Source organism: Crinia signifera, chromosome 7 (genome assembly GCF_055691185.1).
Source record: "Crinia signifera chromosome 7, ASM5569118v1, whole genome shotgun sequence".
Lineage (NCBI taxonomy): Eukaryota > Metazoa > Chordata > Amphibia > Anura > Myobatrachidae > Crinia > Crinia signifera.
The window spans coordinates 151,408,659-151,434,822 of record NC_139223.1 but is presented as its reverse complement, the minus strand read 5'-3'; the positions used below and the strand labels follow the sequence as shown (position 1 = coordinate 151,434,822).

The 26,164-nt window shown below is 43.9% G+C and overlaps 1 protein-coding gene across 3 annotated transcripts in view; it reads right to left on the bottom strand.

Moving 5' to 3' along the window:
- The window catches only part of PLA2R1 (phospholipase A2 receptor 1), a 139,485-nt gene that overhangs the window by 19,402 nt on the left and 93,919 nt on the right, over positions 1–26,164 (bottom strand). For 2 of the 3 annotated variants that reach the window (XM_083153967.1, XM_083153969.1), the window contains exons 27-30: positions 24,693–24,806; positions 16,077–16,247; positions 13,080–13,115; positions 11,264–12,197 (exon numbers count right to left, since the gene is read on the bottom strand). In XM_083153967.1, coding sequence (XP_083010093.1) covers positions 12,013–12,197; positions 13,080–13,115; positions 16,077–16,247; positions 24,693–24,806 — 506 coding nt within the window. In that variant the 3' untranslated portion in view covers positions 11,264–12,012. Of the gene's footprint in view, positions 1–11,263; positions 12,198–13,079; positions 13,116–16,076; positions 16,248–24,692; positions 24,807–26,164 lie in introns of those variants that run through there. The other variant, XM_083153968.1, reaches the window with a different exon arrangement.

Genomic DNA, 26,164 nt, shown 5'->3' with positions numbered 1-26,164 from the left:
GTCCCCTTGCTGCTCGTTCCATGACTCCTGAAGTGCCTGCTACTGCGGGCACAAAAGGGACATTTGTCTCACCAATCAAGTCATTCGAAACAGCTGACCCTGCCGACATATTGTTGGTGGCGCCCAGGGCAGAGGAAAGGGCCGGCACCATGGCCTGTGTCAGTGCTGCAGCGTCTATTGGACGCTGACCACCAGCACCCTGCCCACCTGGACCGGTGGTTAACAGGGGCACTATGGCGGATACCACTGCTGCACAGATCGTGGATAGCGAGGCCATGTTCCCAGTGGGGGCACCCCCCCGAACCACCTCCGCATAAGTATGGTGGGACCCCGCACGATTACCCCAGCCTCCAGTTGGGACCAACGCCAGGACATTTTGTTCACCTATAGATCCAGAGGATGAGCCTCCATCCTCAGTCCCAAATGCAGGCACATCAAACTGCAGTGCCCTCCTATTCTTTCTCCTTGCCCTGGCATTGCCCCCAACTGGAGAATCCTCATAATCATCAACTTCATTTAGCTGGGGAGTTATATCATCCTCCCCAGCATTTAACTCTCCCCTGCCAGAGGGCAGCTCTGCGCGACTTCTACCACGCGCAGACCTGCCCCCTCTAGCAGCAGCAGGGCGTCTAAACTGCCGCTGCCCACCTGTGCTGCCAGCAGGAACCCCCGCTGATGATGTTGCTAAACGTGAGGCACCTCGCTGCTGCTGCGCTGCTCCCGGCCCCCCCGATGACCCCTGACCCCCGCCAACCCGACGCGAGCGTACTGCGCCAGGCCGGCGGTGCAGGGAGTCATCAGCAGCCTGCACGCGGCCACCCCTGCCTGACGGAGCGTTACTCGGCCGCCCGCGAGCTGCACTAGCCGTGGGCTGCCTAGCTCCTGAGCAACGCCCGCGAGCTGATGGAGCGTCAGCCGCGGGCGACCTATTACCACAGCGCCCGCGAGTTGTTTGCCTCGCAACCGCGGGCACCATTACACGCCGCCCGTCACCAGACAAAAAAAGTCTGTCTCGGGGCCCGTCTCCTCCCGCCGCCCGCGCGCTGACTGGGCATCAGCCGCGGGTGAACGTAGTCTACCAAGTGGAGCGGGAGAGCCGGACAGGCCTCTCACCGCGTCCCTACCTGGCGGTCGGGTGCGCACACGGGCAGGGACAGTGACAGGACCAGGCCCTGCTGGTTCCCTAGCCCTTGCCCTCCCTCTCGCCCCTGAGGTAGATGGCAGCCCTGCTCCCTGAAGGAAGCGAGCAGGAACACCAGCATCCCTCCTTGGCCTGCCAGACATTATCAATAAAGTAAGGTAAGAGCAAGAAAAAGATAAGATAGCTATTAAGAGGTGACAGTAAGGTAAAGTAGGTGAGGTAAATTAGCAGAATGACAATAAGAAGAAAAGAAAGAAAGAATATATATAGATAGTGAAAAACAGGGTATAAGTCTCTGAATTCAACCACAGTACTTATCAGTCCAACGTTTGAAATCAAAGAGGCAGAATATTCTAGAATCTCCCATAATCCTAACCTTAAACCCCACCCATAACAATTCCTAACCAATAACAGCCTGATATATGACAGCCAATCAGACCTTCAGAAAAACAAAACACCCCATCCCTTGTTGCCGAGAGCTTCTGGAATACATTTCATGCATAGGCCATAAAACTTATGTCACTTCATGCACACAAGGTGCACTCCATGATCTTTCAAGCCACTGGGGGAGAGTGTGTTGAGAGTGTAAATCCAGAAGGTCTCCTGTTTCGATAATTTAAGCTCCCTGTCACCTCCTCTGGGGTCCTACTCTATTACTTCAAGGACTGTAAACATAAAGTTATTACTATCGACCCTGGAATCATGCTTCTCCTTGAAATGTCTTGGGACACTATGAATGTCCAATTTGTGCTTAATGTTACGGATGTGCTCCTGTATTCTTATTTTAATTTGCCTTTTGGTTTTGCCGATATATGCTTGGCCACAACTACAAGTAATTCTATATATAACATATATAGAGTTACAGGTGGCAGGGTGATTGAGAGAGTACTGCTTTTTATCTATCGTACACTTGAAGGTTCCTTTCTCCATGTGCTTGCAACAAATGCATCTTTGGCAAGGTGTGCATATGATTCTTTTGGTAAGGAAATTATTAGCGCTGGCTTTCTTTGAGGTGCCTGACTTCAGGCGGCTGGGGGCTATAATACTTTTCAGGTTTGTCGCCTGTACACGGAGGACACTACCCGATAATATTAAAATGTCAAACCACAAATATGGGGTTTGGCAGGGAGAATGATAGTTGTATCCCCAAGGAAATGCAAGAACGCAGGCACTTGGAAAGGACCTGGCGTTCTTGCGTTCCACAAAAACCGGAAGTCTAATACAAATACTGACTTCCGGTGACGTAGTTGCGTTCCAGCACCCGGAAACCGGAAGGAGGGGTGTGGGAGAGCGGGAAATCCCGCTGATCACTTGGCTAATCACTAGTACTATACAAAGGGCATAGGGAGACCCAGAATTTAGAACTCCTGAGGAAGTCCGGAGCAACTGTTGCAAGGACAAAACGCGTTGAGTTAGATGCTTTTTATCCAGATGGGACGCCAGACTGACTGAGCCTATGAAAGCTGTTTCAGATAAGCGCCACATCTTCTTATACATTGTACGCATTATAATTGTCATGTTGCGGTGACATTAAAGTGTTTTAACAATATTGCACTCTCTGTTTTTTCCCACATTTATCCATTCTCTGGGGATTTCTGTGTGAGGAGAAAAAACAGATCGCTGGGATCCTTTTGAAAAAACCATAGGAAAAGGTCTATTGAACTCATGCTCATATACTAGTGGTGGGAAGACCACTGAAAACGGTACTTCTCTGTGTGTGAGGTGCCATTTGTGTCATTTTTGTGGTGGAGGGACCACCCTTGAAACATTTAAAAATACTACACTAGGAGGCACCTATCTCATTCCCCCCTCTTTAGATTTTACAAAGGTTTTCCTGAACAGAAGCCAACAGGAGAAAGAGCTGCCGCCCTGAAAAGAAAAGGGATAGTGTGCTTACGAGAATCAGGGGACCTGATTCCGGGAGAACAAGAGACTTTTATACAAGGAACATCAGCGCTAGTACCACCAATATTAGTATATATATATATATATATATATATATATATATATATATATATATATATATATATACTTGTATGTTTTGGCCGGCACTCCCAGAGGCAGGTCCAGGTATCAGCTGACCCGGTGCCTTCCAGTATGGATCCGTGGGTCCCAATGCAGAATCAAATGATCAGGCGGCACTCTCGGATTTAGTGAAGAAACTTTAGTGGAAGTTTATTGCTCCTACATGTTTCGGGCAGCGTGTGCCCGTCCTCAGGGATCCCTGAGGACGGGCACACGCTGCCCGAAACATGTAGGAGCAATAAACTTCCACTAAAGTTTCTTCACTAAATCCGAGAGTGCCGCCTGATCATTTGATTCTATATATATATATATATATTTTGTGGATAGTGGTACCTGCGCTAATTATTTTTAATTAATAAATCTGCTAGCTTATTGTCTTTGATCCTTATGTTAGGTATCAGATTACTCATACGACACTATCCCTTTGTTCCAGGGCGGCAGCTCTTTTCCAGTTGGTCAGTTCAATACACCTTTTGAAAAATCTGAAAAATATTGGGTGAAAAAAGCGCCTCCTAGTGTAGCATTATTGGGTGTTCAAACACCACCACCATAAACAGAATAGCACCCCGAATCATATAGGTGTACCATTAAAAGTGGTATCCAACCACTTTGTTCAATCGCATGAGATCATTTTCACAAGGCACTTCAGCACGGCCAGTTCCAATCCTTAACCAATGTTTTACATAGAAAATGCAGAGAAAAAGAGAGAGAACCTTGCGTAATATTGTAAACACAGGTATTTATTAAAATAAGGACAGTAAATTGCCCGTACATCAGTAAAAACAAATGAAGCTTATCTGAATGCTTTTTCTCCAAAGCATTAAAGTTCTGGGGTGTCCGCGGAATCTCCCCCACTTTGCTCAACGCGTTTCGTCCAACGGTATTATCCTGGACTTCCTCAGGAGCATAAATGAACCATGTCCTCTTGCCCATATTTATACCTCTCATGATTGCGGTGATCAGGGACCCCTGCGCCGCGTTTAGACTTCCGCGTGCGTCATTTCCGGGTCCGGCTGTTTGGAGCGCACCTTCGTTATTAGCTTCCTATACCGTGACACGCACGGCCATTTTGTGAGGAGTCTTATTTCAGCGATTACTGTCTATGGAACGCAGCGTTCACGCTGAGTTCTTTTTAAAGATACGCACCGCCATCTTGTTTTTGCGGAACAGATGGAAGGGAATGGATTAAGTTCTATTTTTTCAATATGTCAGTATACATTATAAATTGCGTCCAGTCACAGTGCTGACGCTCCCCTCCCCTGGCATCGTAGACAACTCCTCCCCCCATGTACAGTATAATGGTCCTAATCCGCCATACTTCTTACTGGCAATTTTCCCTATTCGTGGTATGCTTCTATAACATATTAGCAAATCCTGAATTCATAGATGTAGAAGTAAAAAGAGTATACAGAAAAAATGCAGTCAAAAAACCATAAAAAACAGTCCCAATTGTAAATATTTAAAAGTCTGGTTTAAAAATGATTATTTATAAAAAAGGTGCAATTTCATAATTATCATTAAGACCTTTGGGATTTAAAGTGTCCAGTGCATATATCCAGTACATTTCTCTTTTGGACAGGAGATTTTCTCTGTCACCGCCTCTAGGCCCTAGGTTCACTTGTTCGATGACCTTGAATTTTAGATCTTCCACATTGTTGTTATGATATTTACTAAAATGCCGTGGAATCGTATGCGTTTCTACCTTATTCTTTATGCCTCTAATATGCTCCTGTATACGTATTTTCAGTTGTCGTTTGGTTTTTCCTATGTACTTTTTTTGACAAGTACATTCCAACATATATATGACCCAACTTGTATTACAGTTTGTTAAATGTTTGCATTTATACACTTTGGAACCACTTGAGTTACTAAAACTCTTGGATTCATGATGTGCAAATTTGCATATAACACATTTATTACATTTATAAAAACCTTTCAAGTGTGACCATGTGGTAGTTTGTTTCCTTTCCCTTACAGGCAGCATACTTGGAGCAAGTAGATCTTTAAGATTTTTGGCCTTTTTAAAAATGATGTTCGGTTTAGGAGGTAAAATCTGATCTAAAATCGGGTTCATTTTTAAAACATCCCAGTGTTTTTCTAAAATTTTCCTTATTTCTTTTTCTTGAGTGTTAAAAGTGGTGATAAAATTAACTCAGTTTTTATCAGAAACTGTTTTTTCCTTGTATTTGAGGAGATCTTTCCTATCCATTGCGGAGGTTTTCTCTAAGGCCATATCCATCACAACCTCTGGATATCCTCTGTCCTCAAATCTTTTCCGATAGACTTCTACTTGTGTGGAGTAATCTGAGATTTCTGTGCAGTTTCTTTTAACTCTGGAAAATTGTGAAAATGGGATATTTGTTTTCCACTTCTTCATGTGGTTGCTTTTGTAGTGGACATACGAGTTGGTATCGACAGTCTTAATAAAGGTTTTAGTGGAGATTTTATTATTCTTGGACATTAAAACTAGATCGAGGTACTCGATTTCTTCCTTCTGTATGTTAAAAGTGAACGACAAATTAAAATCATTTCCATGTAGGTATTCCATAAATTGTAAAAACTCAGCTTGGGTGCCATTCCAAATAATAAGGATATCATCTATATATCTTTTAAAAAGGATTAATTTCTCAAAAAAGGGGTTGTTTTCGTATATGTTCTTCCGCTCCCAGCTGCCCATGTGCAAGTTTGCAAAGCTGGGGGCGAACACTGTCCCCATCGCGGTGCCACAGACTTGTATATAAAAATCATCCAAAAATTTAAAATAATTATGAGTTAAAATGAACCTAATTAAAGTGCCAATGAAAGCTTTGTGAGTATCTCCCAATGTCTTATCTTCATCTAGAAATTCTGTACATCATGAAATTCCCTTTTCATGGTCAATTGATGTATATAACGATTGAACATCAACCGTCGTCCAGAAATATCCCTCTTGCCATGTCACCTCTTCAAGTATTTGTAACAAGGCTGTTGTGTCCTTCACATATGATTTTAAAAACGGGACATATTTTTGTAAAAACACCTCGACATACTCAGATAGTGTTGAGGTTATAGAATCAATACCCGCCACGATCGGTCTACCTGGCGGGTTATCCAAAGTTTTGTGGATTTTCGGCATATAATAAAAAATGGGAATTATGGGATGGTTTTTAATAAAAAATTGATACTCATCTTTTAAAATGCAACCATTATGTAAAGCAGTCACTAAAATTGGTCTTAAAATATCTATAAACTCGTCTGTGGGATCTTTTCTTAACTTTTTATAAGATTTCTCATCGCTAAGTAGCCTCAGAGCCTCTTTTTCATAGTCTGACCTATTAAGGAGTACGAGCACACCTCCTTTGTCTGCACTCTTAACCACTAGTTCTTTGTTATTTTTGAGACGTTTTAGTGCATTTTTTTCAAAGTTCGTAAGGTTATTTAGGGTTGAAATCCCTTTTTTCTGTGTTCTAGGAGGATCCTTTTCACAAAATTACACACAGTATATAAATATATATATTAGTGCTGTGCATGTTAACGCGTTAATATCGCGTTAACGCGCAAGCACATTAACGGAGATTCAATTTCTTATCGCCGTTAACGCGGAGGGGGGGGGGGCGGCGACGGGATGGGGATGACGCAAGAAAAGGGTCAGCTTAATCACTAAGACCAGGTATTATCAGCCTGGTTGGATAAAGGATACACAATAAAACAAAGGTTATAGTGAAGCGCCTGTCACAACATTCAGTTATTGTTTGGTACTTACCTGGTTTGTGACTTCTCCTGTCAGTTCAGCTCTGCTCCATGCTGCAAGAAAGTTCTGTGTGATCTGAGCTCTGCTAATTAATTGCAGCACCTGGGTGAATCTCTGCTGCAAGGAAGTTCTGTGTAATGGGCCCCATACATCAGAAATCACAATTTATGGATTTCCAGATCCAGGAATTTTTTGGCCAGATAAATGGATTTTACAATCTATCTGACTTGCCCACACATTACAGATTTATTTCAGTGATCGGCAGATTTTTCCATCTAAAGATTGCATCTTCATATCTGGAAATTGCCCCAATCGATTGTCATTTCAGCTGTTCATAATGTAAATAGATGAAGAAGACGAATTGGGAATGCCCACACATATAAAAAAAGATCTGCAGATAATACCAGATTATTAAACATGTTTAAAAACCTGATTAAGCAATCGATTGGCGATTTTGAATGGGATTGCCAAAAGGGGGAGCCCACACATCTAAAATTAATTGTGGCAATCATCTCCATATCTGAAAATTGTCACAATTAATTGCTGATGTATTGGGCCCTTAACCTGACCGTGCTCAGCCCTCATTGATTGAGGCACCTGTGAGTATCCAGCTAATTGTGCTTCCTATAAAAGGCAGCCTCTGGCAGACAGATTTTGCCAGAGTATAGGCTCACAACCTGCTCTAGCATCCCTTGTACTTTTACTGTGTTCCTGATCACCAGATACTGACTTTGGCTTGTTTCCTGACTATCCTTCGGCTTAATCCCTGTGTACCGTGAACCGTGGGTTACCTGTGTATGACCTCAGCCTGCCTTCTGGCCACTCTTCTACCTGATCCTCGTGTACTATACCCAGTGATTACCAGTGGATGACCTTGGCTTGCCTTCTGACTACTCTTCTGCCTGATCCTCGTGTACTATACCCAGTGATTACCAGTGGATGACCTTGGCTTGCCTTCTGACTATTCTCCTGTCTGATCCTTGTGCACTGTGCTCTGTGACTACCAGTGTACGACCCGGCTAAGATGACTATGCGTAATCCTGAATCCAAGCTACCTGTTTCCAAGGGGTTACCAGTGCCACATGGGGAACCTGCTCAGGGGACCGCGACCGGCATGTCCATAGCAGTGAAGCCCAAATCCCAACTGGAGGGGTCACTGGTGAACACCTATGGCGTGGTAAGACTCCGCACCCCTGTGTCAGGTCTAGCCAATCCCCGGCCTGGTGACCAGCAAATGTACCTGAGATTGTGACAGCGCCCCTCACGTGGAGTGAATTAATAAACAAATGCATGTACCGTATTGTTCATTTAATGTCCATGTTCATCAATAGACCAACTGCTCTAAAAGGGTTTAATAAGTATATTCTCCCTTCCGTGCTCCATGACCATAAAAATGAGGGAAAAATAAATAAATAGTGGAGTCAATATACTAGGTAACAATCATAAAATCGGGAATGGAAGGTAGAAAACTCTTCTTACAGTTCGTAAGGTTATTTAGGGTTGAAATCCCTTTTTTCTGTGTTCTAGGAGGATCCTTTTCACAAAATTACACACAGTATATAAATATATATATTAGTGCTGTGCATGTTAACGCGTTAATATCGCGTTAACGCGCAAGCACATTAACGAAGATTCAATTTCTTATCGCCGTTAACGCGGAGGGGGGGGGGGCGGCGACGGGATGGGGATGACGCAAGAAAAGGGTCAGCTTAATCACTAAGACCAGGTATTATCAGCCTGGTTGGATAAAGGATACACAATAAAACAAAGGTTATAGTGAAGCGCCTGTCACAACATTCAGTTATTGTTTGGTACTTACCTGGTTTGTGACTTCTCCTGTCAGTTCAGCTCTGCTCCATGCTGCAAGAAAGTTCTGTGTGATCTGAGCTCTGCTAATTAATTGCAGCACCTGGGTGAATCTCTGCTGCAAGGAAGTTCTGTGTAATGGGCCCCATACATCAGAAATCACAATTTATGGATTTCCAGATCCAGGAATTTTTTGGCCAGATAAATGGATTTTACAATCTATCTGACTTGCCCACACATTACAGATTTATTTCAGTGATCGGCAGATTTTTCCATCTAAAGATTGCATCTTCATATCTGGAAATTGCCCCAATCGATTGTCATTTCAGCTGTTCATAATGTAAATAGATGAAGAAGACGAATTGGGAATGCCCACACATATAAAAAAAGATCTGCAGATAATACCAGATTATTAAACATGTTTAAAAACCTGATTAAGCAATCGATTGGCGATTTTGAATGGGATTGCCAAAAGGGGGAGCCCACACATCTAAAATTAATTGTGGCAATCATCTCCATATCTGAAAATTGTCACAATTAATTGCTGATGTATTGGGCCCTTAACCTGACCGTGCTCAGCCCTCATTGATTGAGGCACCTGTGAGTATCCAGCTAATTGTGCTTCCTATAAAAGGCAGCCTCTGGCAGACAGATTTTGCCAGAGTATAGGCTCACAACCTGCTCTAGCGTCCCTTGTACTTTTACTGTGTTCCTGATCACCAGATACTGACTTTGGCTTGTTTCCTGACTATCCTTCGGCTTAATCCCTGTGTACCGTGAACCGTGGGTTACCTGTGTATGACCTCAGCCTGCCTTCTGACCACTCTTCTACCTGATCCTCGTGTACTATACCCAGTGATTACCAGTGGATGACCTTGGCTTGCCTTCTGACTACTCTTCTGCCTGATCCTCGTGTACTATACCCAGTGATTACCAGTGGATGACCTTGGCTTGCCTTCTGACTATTCTCCTGTCTGATCCTTGTGCACTGTGCTCCGTGACTACCAGTGTACGACCCAGCTAAGATGACTATGCGTAATCCTGAATCCAAGCTACCTGTTTCCAAGGGGTTACCAGTGCCACATGGGGAACCTGCTCAGGGGACCGCGACCGGCATGTCCATAGCAGTGAAGCCCAAATCCCAACTGGAGGGGTCACTGGTGAACACCTATGGCGTGGTAAGACTCCGCACCCCTGTGTCAGGTCTAGCCAATCCCCGGCCTGGTGACCAGCAAATGTACCTGAGATTGTGACAGCGCCCCTCACGTGGAGTGAATTAATAAACAAATGCATGTACCGTATTGTTCATTTAATGTCCATGTTCATCAATAGACCAACTGCTCTAAAAGGGTTTAATAAGTATATTCTCCCTTCCGTGTTCCATGACCATAAAAATGAGGGAAAAATAAATAAATAGTGGAGTCAATATACTAGGTAACAATCATAAAATCGGGAATGGAAGGTAGAAAACTCTTCTTTACAGCCCAGTGTCCTTTTTTCTATATTCTTTTAAGGTTCACCACGTGTCATCTAGGATGATATTAACTCACATGTACAGTATGCTTACATGTATAAAGTAGGGGACATACACATCAAGGTTTCTTTAGGGGATCAGAATCACACTTACTCCCATAACACCCCAAAGGTAATTACATGTATGCTTACTTTATTCCAAATGCGGATCCTCTCATAAAGGTATCTTTGGTATCCAAATACAATGGAAAAAATCGTTTCTCCATCCAGTGCACCCGGCACACCCTAAAATTTAGACGCTAAATTGTCTAAATCCAGACTCCCTGGAAACCACTAAGAAGGGGGCATCTAAATTTAGATGCTAAAGCGTCTGAATTTAGTTGGATCTAGGGGTGCACTGTGCAAAACACTCTTAAACCTGTTCACAATGACACTAGTCGAAGTAACAGCTGTCGACCTTGTTAATTCCACTATCCACGCCACCCCGAAGCGTGGCGAGCGGACGCGGTACGCGTCCGACCGACCTTTTCATACCCCCACTATCCACATCGGCGTGGAGTTGATTGTATAAAGTGTGGCGAGCGCAGCGAGCCACCGAGCCCGAAGCGTGACGAGCGGACGCGTATACCTGTGAAGTAATCCTCGTCGCCACACTTTTTAAGATCAACTCCACGCCGACGGGGGTATGAAAAGGTCGGTCGGACGCGTACCGTGTCCCCTCGCGGGGCACGCTGCGCTCGCCACGCTTCGGGGTGGCGTGGATAGTGGAATTAACAAGGTCGACAGCTGTTACGTCGACTAGTGTCATTGTGAACAGGTTTAAGAGTGTTTTGCACAGTGCACCCCTAGATCCAACTAAATTCAGACGCTTTAGCGTCTAAATTTAGATGCCCTCTTCTTAGTGGTGTCCAGGGAGTCTGGATTTAGAAGCTTTAGCGTCTAAATTTTAGCTTGTGCTGGGTGCAGGGAGTCTGGATTTAGAAGCCCCGTACGTTAGCGGTGTGCCGGGGTGTCCAGTTTACATGCCCCCATTGTCAGCGGTGTGCAGGACTGTCTATTTCCCTGTGGAACTACAAGTACCACAGTGACCTGTCAGCGCTGGGCAGTGCGCGCTGCTGCTGCCCAGCGCTACGCTGATAACGTAGATTACATATGTAAAGCAGGCACGCGCTGCGCTGAGAACAGCTAGAGCGGCACGCGCACAGAGTCTGGCAAGCTGCCAAGTTTCAAACAGACTGTGCGCGCGGTGGCGCCATGAAACTACACACAACTAAACTAAAGTACCGTAAAAAGTTGTAGGAAGGCCCCTCACCAATGCTTTTCGACCTACTGGTTGCCTACTCTACGTTTAGGACTCCATATTGTGGATCATCCAAAATCCTGTCGACACTCTGGATCTTTTGCTTTCCTCCACGTTTTTCTTTTAATGAACCCATCAGCCCTGAAAAATACCCGCCTACTGGAGCCATTGCAAAGACACAGCAGCTGCAATCGCATTTGCAATGTGCATACAGATCCTTCAATAATTGTCAGCTCCTGTAAATCAATGGGCTAAGAGCATGGCAGCCTGAACAGAGATGGCTCTACCTGCTGTCGCCTGGTGGGAAATTACAAAGAAATAGAGAACATTACACTCGTGAGAGGTCTTGTTACCTTACTTATTGAACCACCTTCATATATATTATCTTTAAATAAGCGGTGGCTCCTTTCTAAATCAAAAATCTTTACCAAGAAGTCCAAACATTTTGAAATATCTTCACAACTTTTTAGTATCGTTCAAAATCAACTTTATTCTTTTGGTGTTTTTAAAAGTCTATTTGTAGTCCTCTGTTCCCAGCTATGTGATAAGAATGCATTCTTCTACGTCAGCAGCGTCAGTGCTGGACTTTGTGCACTGGATGCTCGGAATGCCAAACTCTGGGAAACGTTTGTTCTTTTTAAACAGATAGCCCAATAATATGATGAGCGCAGATAGTATGAGCGTTGTTACCACAACCAGCGGGACAACTGCGTGACTTGTTCCTGCAAGCAGATGACAAAAACATTCATGTTAAGAAAACCATACTGTATATATTGTAGTTTTACTGAGGGCGCCTATATACCTGCATGTCTCCTTGTTACAAACATTCTTTCATGGTTGTGCAACTGACAGTAGACAAATAAATGTTCCTGGTGTGGTGAGAGGTGTAAAGGTAGAATCCATGAATAAAATACTGCCCAGGGCTCACAAAGTGGTATTTCTGGTTCCTAGTGTAATAAAATGAATGGTGCCCGGTGTGCTACATGTGAGATCAGGGTGTATATCAGGGCCTGTGTATACATCTCATGTCAGCTTAAGGAGTGTTTGCAAACTTATTTCCATTTATTTTGTTATAATAATTTTACATAAGACATAGACAATCTGATAGGAATGTAGTCAATAGCAATGTCAGCATTCATTATGTTGACAACACAGTTATGATGTCAACATTGTATAAATGTCAAGAGTTAACATGCTTACAGACTAAATTGTAATCTATATTTCTAATGTCAACATTATGTCAATGTCGACATTTAGCAGGTGTCGACACTAACTATGTTGAAACAATCAATATCGACTCACAAATTAAGACATGTTGCCAATTTCGCCAACATCATGACGGCGCCCCCATTCAATTAGTGAAATAGATGGCATTTTACACAGGTATTACAAGTTCTAATTAAGAAATATAACAAACAGAAAGAGCTGAAGGCTGCCAATGAGGGCTTGTAGGGCCAGGTGTGGCCCCCAGGTCGTCTGTTGCCTATCATTGCTCCAGACACTCATTTTGAACATTTAATTCTTTCTACTTTTTTATATACAGTGTATGGCTAATGTCAGAGGAATTAGTACTTACACAATTATAAACAAATGAGTAAACTTACGTGCTACATTCAGGATGTTGTCTGATATTTGTTTATCTGGGAAACACACAAATATGTGAAAAAAGGGAAATCATTCAGAGAACATACAAATAGAAACTATGATCATTCTGAAGTAGACACTTGCATAATTTAGTTTAATGACGGGAACAATTTTGGATAGACCATACATTTATTAACATCATGTTTAGTTAGAACAGTGGTCAGGGAACAGGGGTAAATTACCCCAAATGGGGTAAAAATGAAATTCCTGGGGTAATAGAAGAGGGCACTGCAGAGACACAGCTGGGCATGCATATGAATCTATATGCATGCCTGACTGTGTCTCGGCAGCGCGACCGTCCATTACCCCCAGGAATTTAATTTCATTGCATATAGAATCTACTGTATATATATATATATATATTCTATATGCATGCCCAGCAGTGTGTGTGTGTTACAGTACTGTAGTGTACAAGGACCGCAGTGCAGTGCATCAGGCCCTTGTGTATAGCACCCTGCGTAAATGCCACAGGCCCCGCCTTCAAGTCCGCCTGCTTCTTTAGTAGAGTTGACTGTAGTGTGCGCCATCCCGGCCGCACGCAGTCTGTACTGCCGCTGTGGCGCTGAGTTTCCTGGTTTTAGGCTCCTGTCAAATTATACTCATCTCTAGTCTAGGGGAAAAAAATGTGCACAGACTGTCACTATATCATCTTGTAATCCTGACACTAATAGTTGCCTGGACGTCACATTATCAATGGCTATGCCACACACAGCCTGGCAGCCATTGATGACGATAATGATAATTATCATGTATGGCTGTGTGTGGTACAAATTTTGTGGTATCCGAACTCATGATAGATTGACTCTAGGTCGACAGTCATAAGGTCGACAGTCAAAAGGTCGATAGGGTTAAAAGGCACTGAATTTTTAGAAGTTTTTTCTTTTTTATTGTGTCAGGGCCTTTGCTCCCTTGTCCACATGTGACATCTTACTTAAGTACTGTAGCATCTCTCATTATGTTTAGAAATATTGTGTGCAGACCAGTCCCCCCCTCTTTCCCCAATATTTGTGTATATATGGTACACTTGAAGATAAGTACCTTCATGCTGGTTCTGGCACCCCTCCCATCTACCCTCAGGGGTTTTAAATAGCACAGGCTCCGGCTTTGCTATTTGTCTAGATGTTAATATGGGCTCTATTTGAAGGTAAGACCACGATACATTTATATATTGTGGTAGTAATAGAAATGTTAGGGAGCCATCTAATGAAGGTCACCTGGATGCAGTGGATGGGCCCACATATTTGCAAACATGTGTTCTAAGAACTTCAATTAATTGTAAGAGTTTATCAAAATTATTTTTACTATCAATGTTCTCAGCACCTAGAGTGTGCATCAGTATCAGCATGGTACTAGAAGCCTTAACTTGGTAGCACCCCTCATTATGTTTAAAAATATGGTGTGCAGTCCAGTCCCCCCCTCTTACTGAATATCACTGGGAAGATGGCGCTGCGGTGGACGAAAGACCTGCTTGTCAGCGCAGGGCAAGGACAGGGCAGGGACACTGCTCAAGGGAGAGAGCCCTCTGCACACTGCCTCCCTCTGTGTTAATATGCCCTGGTCAGGACAAGTAGCTGGATCAGAAGTGCGGCCTACATTTTACAATAAAGATAACTAGCGTCAATTATTAGGCTATGGTTATTGGTCAATAGTCACTAATGGGCTACCCAATTATAGCCTTTTTTTTGTTTTTACGACCAGTGCTAATTGGATACCACCCATTATGTAAAGTCAAATACAAAAAAAAAACCTTTGAACATTTACAGTTTTTAGTTGGATATTTTCTTCTAGCACTGAGCAGCTTTTACACCAAACTTTAGAATATTAAAATCTCTGTAAACTTTTATACTCTTTTCACACCGGCAACCCAGCAATCACCCGGCATTTTTGAGTGTCGGGTCATTTTGCTGGGTGAAGTCTAACCCCCATTCACACTGAGAGGGAAATTACCAGGTTAAAGCTTTTCAACTAGGGATGCCAATCCCGGGGCATTTTTTCAATCCCGGGATTCGGGATTGAAAAATGCTCAATCCCGAGATTCCCAGGATCCCCAGGATTGGCCTCTCTAATAATAAAAAGAAAAATGACCCGCCCCCCAAACTGCCCGCCCCGCACATGTCATTAGAAATGCCCACTAAGCCACCGCCGACAATCCTCTTATCCCTCCTGTGACAGTGCAGTCACTTACATTGGTGGTGACAGGCAGGAGCAGGAGTCTTCCTCCTGTGGACGGGCAGCTAGGTGCGGAACAGCGGGCGCGTGGCAAGAAGTTCCGGATCGGGACAGTGATGTGTGCTGACAGGCATGGTGGCGGCCAGGCTGCAGAGCGTGACGTGATGTCAGGGGTCACGCTGCACAGCCTGGGCGCTGCCTCGCTTGTCGGCACAGATCACTGTCCCGAACAGCGGCGCCGGCACCGCCGGGTGGTCACTGGTCAGTAGCAGTCAGCCGGGCAGCATCTGAGCCATATACTGAGGTGCCTAGCGCTGCCCGGCTTTAAAAAAGGAATTTTACACGGGGTACTAATCCTGGAATCCCGGGATTGGGAGCTTCAATCCCGGGATTCAAATCCCGACGATTTTTGGCCCAAATCCAGGGATCCCGTCGATCCCGGGATTGACCTCCCTATTTTCAACCCTGTAATTTGCTGAATAACCTGTGTTTTTCTTGTGAAAAGGTCAACCCGGGTCGCCGAACCCGGTATAGAGCAGCATCGGCGAACCACAATTTAAGCTGACTCTTTTACAACAAAGAAAAACCCAGGTTATTCAGCTAATTTCCGGGATGAAAAGCTTTTACCCGGTAATTTGTTTCTTGGTGTGAATGGGGTATAAGTAGCTTGGATTGACATTTAATATAAAACACAAAAGGGGAAATATCCCATTTACAGTAGGTCTGGATGAAAATAAAAAAATAACTTCCTGACATACAGGGGAAATATGTCAAAGTTAAAAACTCACCTTTGGGTTTCTTACATACAAATCCTCTCTTGTCATTGCACAGTGCATTGCGCCATGTACCACGACTCAGCAGTATGGCCACACAATAGTCACCAATTATTGCCGTAGAATCCATGTGATCCCAGTTAGAGTAATTTGCCAGAGTGCCATCTGACCACATTACAGTACCATCTAAGAGAAGGAAGATATCTTAGTTACAGTGCATTAACAATTGCTACTTGCATCTAACTAATCCATTACCCAGATTTGTCATACATTCAGCATGCCTGTGGTTGGGATGCTGATAGTTAACATGCCAAAGCCAGAATCACTACCTGCATCACCAACACCGGCTCTTAAACCCAGCATCCCTGGAATTGCCGTCACCAAATGCATCTCGATTATATGTATGTCATGGACTGTTAGTGCTAGATTGCAAGGGGGTCAGGCAGTGCCAGATTAAGGTCTAAATGGGCCTGGAGCTGAAAGTTATCAAGGGCCTATTATGCGCATTAATAGAGTTTGTGGCCAGCAATAATGTGGGGGCGTGACCAGTGTTCTGGTTGGGTGGTCTGCTCATGGGTGTGTATCTTTCCCGGCACTCCGGTGTCCTAAATCTGGGTTACCCCCTTAGGGGCAAATCCATTCTATACGGTCGCAGGAAAGTAGGCGGCACACATAAGGCTCCAAATTTATTAAGAAAAGTGCTGGTGCAGTTTAATGCATATATATATATATATATATATATATATATATTTATTTACAAATTCCGACACTTACAGGATGCAGGGCGATATATTGCCGGGTGCCTAAAATACTTGCAGGGTGAGACGGCATTCCAGTCATAAAAAAATACTGAAAGCCAAAACTTGGTAGACAACATTTCAGCACCTTTTATGTGGTCACCTAAGTTTACCACCTTCTACAAATCATGCAACACAATAGTAACCCCCTTATACTGTACTTGCCTCTTACACATTATGCCACATGGAATGAGCCAAAATTCACACCGACTGAGTCAAAATGTACACTATGGCACACGGATTGAGTCGAAATTCATGTTATGCCACACAGATTAAGGCAAATTAATATTTTGCCAAATGGATTGAGCCAAAATTCACAATATGCTTCACAAATAGGGACAAAGGCACGCATTAAAAATTTACACCATAATGCCCATTACATGTTAGGTCACACACCATAATGTCCATTACGTATTATGCCAAACACCATAATGCCAAATAAGATTTATGCTACATAAGTGCTGCTTACTTACGTGCTCATTGCCAGGGGTTCCATGCTCATTACCAGGGGTTCCATGCTCATTACCATGTGGGATTACATGCTCATTGCCAAGGGGGAATACATACTCATTGTTACTGGGGGACAGCCGCCGCCGGGCAGAAGTGACAGCCAGGCAGAGAGCGGGGGGCTGCCCGGCTGTATTCAGAGCACTGCAGGTCCCAGTTATTTGAAATAATAGCCCTTTCACACCAGAAAATGCAGGGATTTACCCGGGAATATGGTCCCTGGATCATGCAGGGACATTCCCAGGCTGGCCCCTTTTACACCAGCCTAGTCCCTGCATTTTCTGGTGTGAAAGGGAGAGAAAACCACCTGAAACCAGTATCATATTGAAGAACTTTTAAGTGGGCTTCGAATGATTTTGGTCCCATGAAACTGGGCTATTTGGTTCCAGAGAAATCTGCCCTCAAAGAACAAGAACAGCCATGAAATTACATTTCAGAAATAAAAATCGGTTTATCCGCAATATCTCTGGAACCAGTTAACCCATATGAACCAGCCTGGTAGCCTGGATTGAAGGCCCAGGGATTTGGGATCAAATGAGATCAACCACAAGCTTCTGTGATGCCAGGGGAGGAACTGGGTGGGGGTCGGAATTAGCGGGTCCCCTGGTATCCTATGGGGAAAACGTTCCTATTTTGCCCAGCGGTATCTCCGGTTCCCGGGGGCTATCGACACAGGGCTTGGCTCATTGGAAAGCCCCAGTCCTTGTCTTCAAAATGGGCCTATATGCAGAGTGGGCCTGGAGCTATAGCTCCATCAGGCCCATTGTTAATCCGGCCTTTGGGTCGGTTTAGGCTAAGGCACTGAAAAGCATTAGGCTGTGGGGAGAGAGGGTTAGAAGAATGAGGGGTTAGGGTTAAGCGCTAGGAGAGGGTTTAGGCTGCTGGGGGAGAGGGTTAGGCATCTGGTAAGGAATGTTAGAGGGGGAGGGGAATAGGAGGAGAGAGTAAGTATACCTATGACCCCCTGCCAGGATTCTGATCATTGGGATGCCACTGTCAGTCTTCTGCCCACCAACATCCCAACCACTGTCCATCTGAGTGCATTCCCTAGATTCACAGATGACAACAAAGATAACATCAGCGGTGTCACTGGGGCCAGTGACACCCGATGTACCATATAAACCCCCTGTGTCAGCCAAAGACACATGCTCCAATAAAGGGGCATGGCATTGGCTGAATGCGGCCTCATGGAACACCTCTGTTTTCATCACTCCAGGGTTACACCCAGCATTCCCAGAGATGCTGGGATGCCCCAGGGACCCTACCTGCATTGCTGGCTCTTTCTCAGTGACAAGCACAAAGTGCTGCTTTATCCTATAACAATGCAGCGCCCAGCTTCCTTCACTGAGGAGGAGCCGGCATTTTGGTGGCACCCCTTGAAAGGGAGACACCCGGGTGCGGTCCGCACTCCCCACACTTCCTAATTACGAATAAATAAAGATGAGTCTGCACAGGTTTTCACTTTTAAAATTTGAGTTGAGTTTATTTTACTATGCCTGTAAATAGTCTGGTGTGCAAATACCAAAAAAAACACACATATATATATACATATAATTTAACCGTAATTTTGAGTAGAATTAGAGGAGACGCAGAGAGACGGTGAAAATGTATGTAATGAACCGGAAAGTATATTAATTCCCTTTTCCTTTCATCTAGCAGGTAAGTGTATTAACTGTAGGAATGTCCATGGCAATGTTTCTTTCTTTTATATATCAGGTATTTTACAAATTAAAACATAAAAAGGTATATGCAATAAACCTTGCATTAATACAGTAACAAAGATAGTTATGATTACGACGGACACAAAACACAGAACTATAAGACAATTTATATATACATATTCAACATAGATATACTGTTACCATTTTCACATGACATCAAAATGACAATATTATCACTATTATATGCTAAAATACTACTTTATTATTGCACAATAATATACCTGCTGCAGCTGTAAACTGTTACTTAGGGGGGGGTATTCAATGTTAGTCGTGCTCCCGCAGCCATCTTCCGACAGGGGAGATGGCTGCGTGGGCCCTATTCAATGCTGTCTTCCCCGACAGCATTGAACAGGGGTTCTCGGCAGAACGAGCCCGACATCACAAGCTGTCGGGTTCGTTCTGCAGAGAAAAGCCGGAGCTCATCTATTTCCGTCCTCAGCTCCCGGCCACGACCCTTTCTCGCCGCTCGGCGGCCGGGACATTGAAGCCCGACCGCCAAGCTCAAGTCGAGCAAAGCGAGAACGGGACAGGGGCACGGCTGTCGAGCTTGCTCGACAGCCGTACCCCTGACATTGAATACCCCCCTTAGTCTCTCTATTTATCAGGTAGTCACTATAACCAAAGCAGCTATTTTTGTTTTTGTAGATTGGAGTCCCGCACTGAGTTTCCTGACAGTGGGCTTATTTGTAATCCACAAGTGAAAGTGAATCAGGAAATAATTGCTGGCTTAATCACAATGGGCGTTATTCTAGTTCACTCTTTCTGACAAAATCCTTTTTAGATGGACAAAACCATGTGCACTGCAGGGGGCAGATGTAAAATGTGCAGAGAGAATTAGATTTGGGTGGGGAGTTATTTTGTTTCTGTGCAGGGTAAATACTGGCTGCTTTAATTTTACACTGCAATATAGATCTCACTTTGAAGTAAAACCCCACCCAAATCTAATTCTCTCTGCACAAGTTACATCTGCCCCACCTGCAGTGCACATGGTTTTGTCCATCTAAGAAGGATTTTGTCAGAAAGAGTGAACTAGAATAACCCCCAATGTTACAACATCGTAACAACACTGTATATATCCTCTCTCCACTTTTCTTCATATCCTTTGCCTAAGTGTGTAAGTCACTGTAACATGAAGCCAGCTGTATAAAGTCTTTACCCCTTATTGCTTATTACAGTCACTATTTCTCATCAAATAATATTAGTCAGGGAAAATGACATCTTCTCCCCTTCTGATGAGGAACCACATATATGTCTGCCTGTCGTACAGTTATCATCTGAGGTAAACGCAGTCTCTGTGTTAACCCTGCATTAGGGTGTTAGCGTCTTTTAACCTTCCTGGGATAGTACATCTTTCAATATATACATTTGGGTGAGAGAAGAGCGTATTACAGCCTTTCTGAGGTAAATGTCTCTTTTCTGTCTGTGGCTGTGCATAAATATAGCTTACTTTTAGTTCTATGAGGTAAAATGTCTTTAAAATGTATACAGCTGTGTAGGTAATTATAAGAACACCACTTTCCTGGGCAGGTACAGGTATGTATGTATGTATTTTTGGCTGGACTCTCCTTTTATTATTTACAGTCCAACAGGTGACAGCAATAACTTGAGAGGGAATACCAGCAACAGGTGACAGCAATAAATTGAGAGGGAATCCCAGAAACTGATGAGCCATCTCCGCATACCCCCAGTAAGTATAAGCATCCTCCATGCTCCCTCTGTCTGCTACACTCTTTCTGCCAGGACCTCTCCACACCAACTGCCCTGTCCAACTGCTCAACCTCCTTCTGACATAGGTCATGTGACATGCTACAGACTTTCTGTGCAGCTGCCGAGGCTGCTGGGAATTATTCCCCACTGTAATCAAATTTACCCTAGTGTGCTTCATCATGGCACACAATACATTGTCTAGTAGGTTATTACACTTGTACTTTGTACTGATTCTGCACACACATATTACAGGTATCCTTTTCTATTTATGACCAGCCAACCTGCTGATAATGGGGCAGATGTATTAAGCCTTAACAAGAGATAAATGCAAGGGTGATAAAGAGAGATAAACATCCAGCCAATCACCTGCTAACTGCCATGTTACCGGCTGTGTTTGAAAAAAGGAAGTAAGGAGCTGATTGGCTGGACATTTATCTCTCTTTATCACCCTTGCATTTATCTCTTGATAAGGCTTAATATATCTGCACCATTGAGTCTATTTCTAGGAATACTTACTGTACCCTTTCAATCTATTCCCATTCTGTTGTTTCAGGGTGACAACAGAGATTGATAAGTAAATTAGCACCTTCATTGGGAAGTGGTGGAATCAACGTATCTACTATTATTACTTGACAATCATGCCACTCACCTTCAATATGTGCACAAACATCACTAGACACTGCCTTCCTAGAAAGACTTATCCTCCATCTGCATAATAGCGAGGTGCCTGCAACTGCCCTGTCACTGTTATTAGCTTTATCCGCTGTAGCCAAAAAGTGTATTCTACAGATGTAGATACAGCTCACCCCCCACCATTCTTGCTTTTTTAAGAAAAGCTATTTCATGTCTTCCAAAAGGATTGGATGGAGGCTTCACTGCAAAAAAGAGCAGTATACCGACCGATTCTTTAAAACATGGGAGAGTTACATTGACACCCTCCCCTCCCTTTTGTTAGCAGCTTTGGAAAGGTTTCCGGGATACACATTGCCAGTGACTTGACAAACGTTTGCTCATTGTATGTGGTTGATATCTTTGGTTACTCATACTGTACTCCAGCCACTGACATGAAGGAGATGAAGGTGGCAGTTTCTTAACTATGAAGTTGTTGGCTGTTACTCTTTAGTGATTGGCATTTCTAGAATGAAGGGTGATGTTGCCCCCTTCCTTACCCATATGACAAATATGAAGCAGCTGGGGGTTCTGTCTCTGTGGGAGGGAGGGCGCAACACTTGGGTGGAAGGGACATGTCTCCCTAGGGTGGGGTCAGAATGGCAAAGTGCATTTGCAAGTAGTTGGCCTTTGTCTAGTCCCTGGGGGCTCCAACAGTTAGGTAAATGTCCCTATGTACAGTAAGTGACAAATAACTTTAGTATCTGATATACCTTTTAGGGGGCTGACATGACTGTGGAATACTGTGTATAATCAATATCTTGCTTCTATAATCTACCCTACCGTAAATTAGAACATACCTTATACACAGTACATTAAAGACCTTTGAACACTGTATATTAGGAACTATAGTAGGAGCAAGTTTCATCTTTGCTCCTTTGGCCATGGCTAGACATGGCTAGCCATGGCTATTCTATTGTTCTCAGCTGCAATACGTATTGTATTGCAGCTGAGAACAATAGAATAGCCATGGCTAGCCATGAACAAAGGAGCAAAGATGAAACTTGCTCCTACTGTATATCCTCACAGCTTAATCACACTTTTATTAGTGACCAAAAGGTGCACTTTAGACCACGTGACTCGTTCTCAAGTAAGCACTGTTCCTGGATCAGCATAGATAACTACTTATCCTGGGTTATTTCCAAAGATTTTACAATTTAAAAGGTAACAACTGTTTAAGATAGCAAACTGCACCATTCCTAGTTTCATAGGAAAACTGATCATTTTAACTTTTTATTACAGTAAGCAACAAGAAGTGCATTAAGTCAGGGAAGATGCCCGCAAATGCTTTGAGATGGAATTTTTTGGGCTTGAATTAAGAACAGAGGGTTCCGTTATAGATATGCAAAGACAGGATTCAGGAAATCACCCCTGACTAGACAACTCACCTACAAAGAACTTTGGAATACTTCCATAGCGCTATGACGATATGCCAAGGACAAAGTCTTTGTCCCTATCCTTCCTGTTAATTTCGATGATCTGAAACCAGTGGCGGCTCCTGCAGGACTGCAGCCCCTCCCGTGAAAACCAGGAGGTTTCCAGTGTAAAACAGACAGCCAGCATCAGAGCTCCGGTGAGTGCGCAAGAGGGGGGTGCACATTCTACCCAAGGAGGGTGGGGGTGGGGGGAGTGGGGGGTGCACAATCTACCTATGGAGCTCTCTGCTGGCTGTCTGTGTCTCTCCCAGTCCTCATGTGTCACATGATCACGTCTTTCCTGTCAGGAGTCACAACACCACGCTCCATGTGTGACCTCCTCTCCTGTGGGGAGGAGTTCAGCATGTAGTAGCTTCCTATTGGAAGCTGCTACTGCACATCATACAGAGGACTGAAAACTCCTCCGCCACGTGGGCTGCCTGTACAGTGAGCGATGACAGCAATAGCTTTCTATCAGTAAGCCATGCTGTTCACATCATCAGAGCTACAGTGCTTCCATGGGCTGCTGTCTGTGCAGCCCAGCAGAAGCAATTCCTCTGCAGTGAGCATGCCCAGACTTCAGTGAGTCACTCAGTGTGATGCAGCTGAAGGAAGGTATGCATTGCACCAGAGAGGTGCATGGAAGTTTTTTTTATTTTTATAATATTTGAGCCTCTGTGAATAATATTTATTTAAACTATTATTTGTGTGTAGATAGGAGTATATTTTCTGTAATTTGAATAACTTTGGCCCTTATTCTGATCGGTGCGGCCGGATCCGAATATGCGGGCAGGGCCGTGCGTGTGAAACCCCGCCTTCCATACGGATCGCCAACTCCGTCCGTACGCGGTAAGAAGCTGTCCGAACGGACCGCACGTGTATTTTTCATGGAATACGCCTCCTCCATCTCAGGGAACCTCCCCCATCATTCGATGGTCGCAGACCATCGAATGCAGGACCAAGTGGTCCACCAGCTCCCGCAACCTCAGACCACACGGACATTTTTCCGTGCAAAAGCAGGGATCTGGGCGGGCAGCTGACATCCGGCGATGTCATATGTCCGCCCCCTACACGTGCGTCACGGCCGCATTACCATACGTACGCCCACGTACGCATATGGTAATGAGCCCAAATAGCCCTTCACGCCCCTCTCCACCCCCTGTTCGGAGTGTTCACATTTCATGCGGGATTTGGCCGTACGCCCCGCTCGCACATGCGCAGAGACGCCTCTGCACATGCGCAGACACAAAACATCGGCGGCACGAACGCACGCGGATATTACCGCACCAACCAGAATAAGGGCCTTTAATATTAATTAAAGTGTGTATTTTGCTCTGTACCTGTGTTTGTGTGCATATGGGTACAGCATTTGTTTACAGTATATGCACAAAAAAACTGGTACAGAGCAATCACAATCAAGGTTACTTTATTCCATAGTTTAATGTGATTTAAAGTAGATCTGTATGTTGTGTTCCACATGCAACTAGCAGTACCCAGGCAATTGCAGCCCCCCTTAAATCTAAAGACAGGAGCCGCCACTGTCTGAAACAACAAATAACAGCACCCATTGCTGGAGTAGATGCAGATGTTAATGAGTGGTTGGCAAGAACGGGACTACTATTGGGATATCTGCCATGAGTCTCAAGGTAACTATACACATTTAGGTCACTGTAATAAACTTGCACAGTTTCCGTACAAAAGGGTGTAGTGTATGTGTTGTTATCATACATAATTGTTATTTTATCAATTGGTACAAGTGTCTATCTCTATCATAATATATGCTATCAATGAAATGTAAAATTAGGCTTCACTTACTACTAAGGGAAATGATTCTGTTTAACCAGATTGTCTGCACAGAGGTGAAAGCCCGCAGCTCATCCTGAATAAACAGTTCTTCCTCTTCATGTATAACTGTAAGGATTGTGGAACCTACGTAAGAAAGTCATAACACAAATGTTTAGTGTCCCCAGAGTGATGAGACCGTGAGTCAAAGCTGCCCCTACATAGAAACATTTTGAGAATTGGCTGATCATACATGTAATTCAAATTGAAGACAATCAACAGAATAGGCCAGACATCATCAAGAATCAAGGCGATACAAAGATTTACATTTTGTGGTGCTCTACATAAACCAATTATATATTAAAATATAAAACTGCAAATGTAGTTTGTAATAAAATTTTAGATATTATTTTTCTGAAATAACCAACAAGCATTTTCTAAACATGGGAATAAATAATGAGTTTAACACTCAATATACGGGCATTGGGGGTGATTCTGATTAGCGAACTCACCCATGCATTCGCAGGGGGAGTTCGATGGTGAAGCTCTGCTCCTGCGCATATTTACTTATGTGCATGGCTTCTATGACGACTATGCAAGTCTCTGAGGTGCTCGCAAAGGGGGGGGGGGGGGGGCGTGTAGGAGGTGCGGAGGGGATGTATAATTTATATTTAATAAAAAGCTATTCAGATATACTGTAATCACCTGGCTTCAAACCGGCTCAGACCCCGGATACAGATCACTGGTGGAAGCCGTGGTTGCACCTTTCACACATATGTGACTACCCAGGTTATTCCAGCGTCATCACCCTTCACACTGGACCCAGGTCTTCCAGTAATCCATGTCTTCTGGCATTCAGTGAGAACTTGAAGATGATTTTATCTCAAAGCACTGCTTTCCCCAGTTTGTTTTAGGCATTACCTTATTTAGGCGTTCAGACCTAAGCCAGGTTGTCTACATGGATTGCACACTAAGGGAAAAACCCTGCTAGCAAGCAGACCTGGGACTCTCAACCCAGGGACACCGTTTCAGACATAAGCCGGATCCAGGTTGATGTGCATTCACACGTATCAATCCTGGTCTTAAGCTTATGTCTGAAAGGGGTGTAAAGGTTCTTTCAAAAGATTAGCGTAAAACACTGACAACAGCTTGTTATTATGGGAAGAAGTAAAAAGTATTGGTCAAATTGAACGGCTATATATTGTCATAGCTTAAAATGGTAAACTAGTGATGGGTACATTTCTAATCATATAGAAATGTAGAACCAATGTAGAAATGTAGAACCAATTTTACCACGTTATAATATGTTCATCTAAAAATAAAGGATCCCATTATAAATTAATAAAAAAAAAAAATTAAATAAAAATACAAAATATATATTTTCTTTTAACATAATGGCCCTTATTCTGGTTGGTGCGGTCGAGCCGCATATGCGGCTCCGACCGCACCAGACGAATCCCCGCCTACAAGACGGATCGGCACGGCCGTCCGTACACGGACGGCTG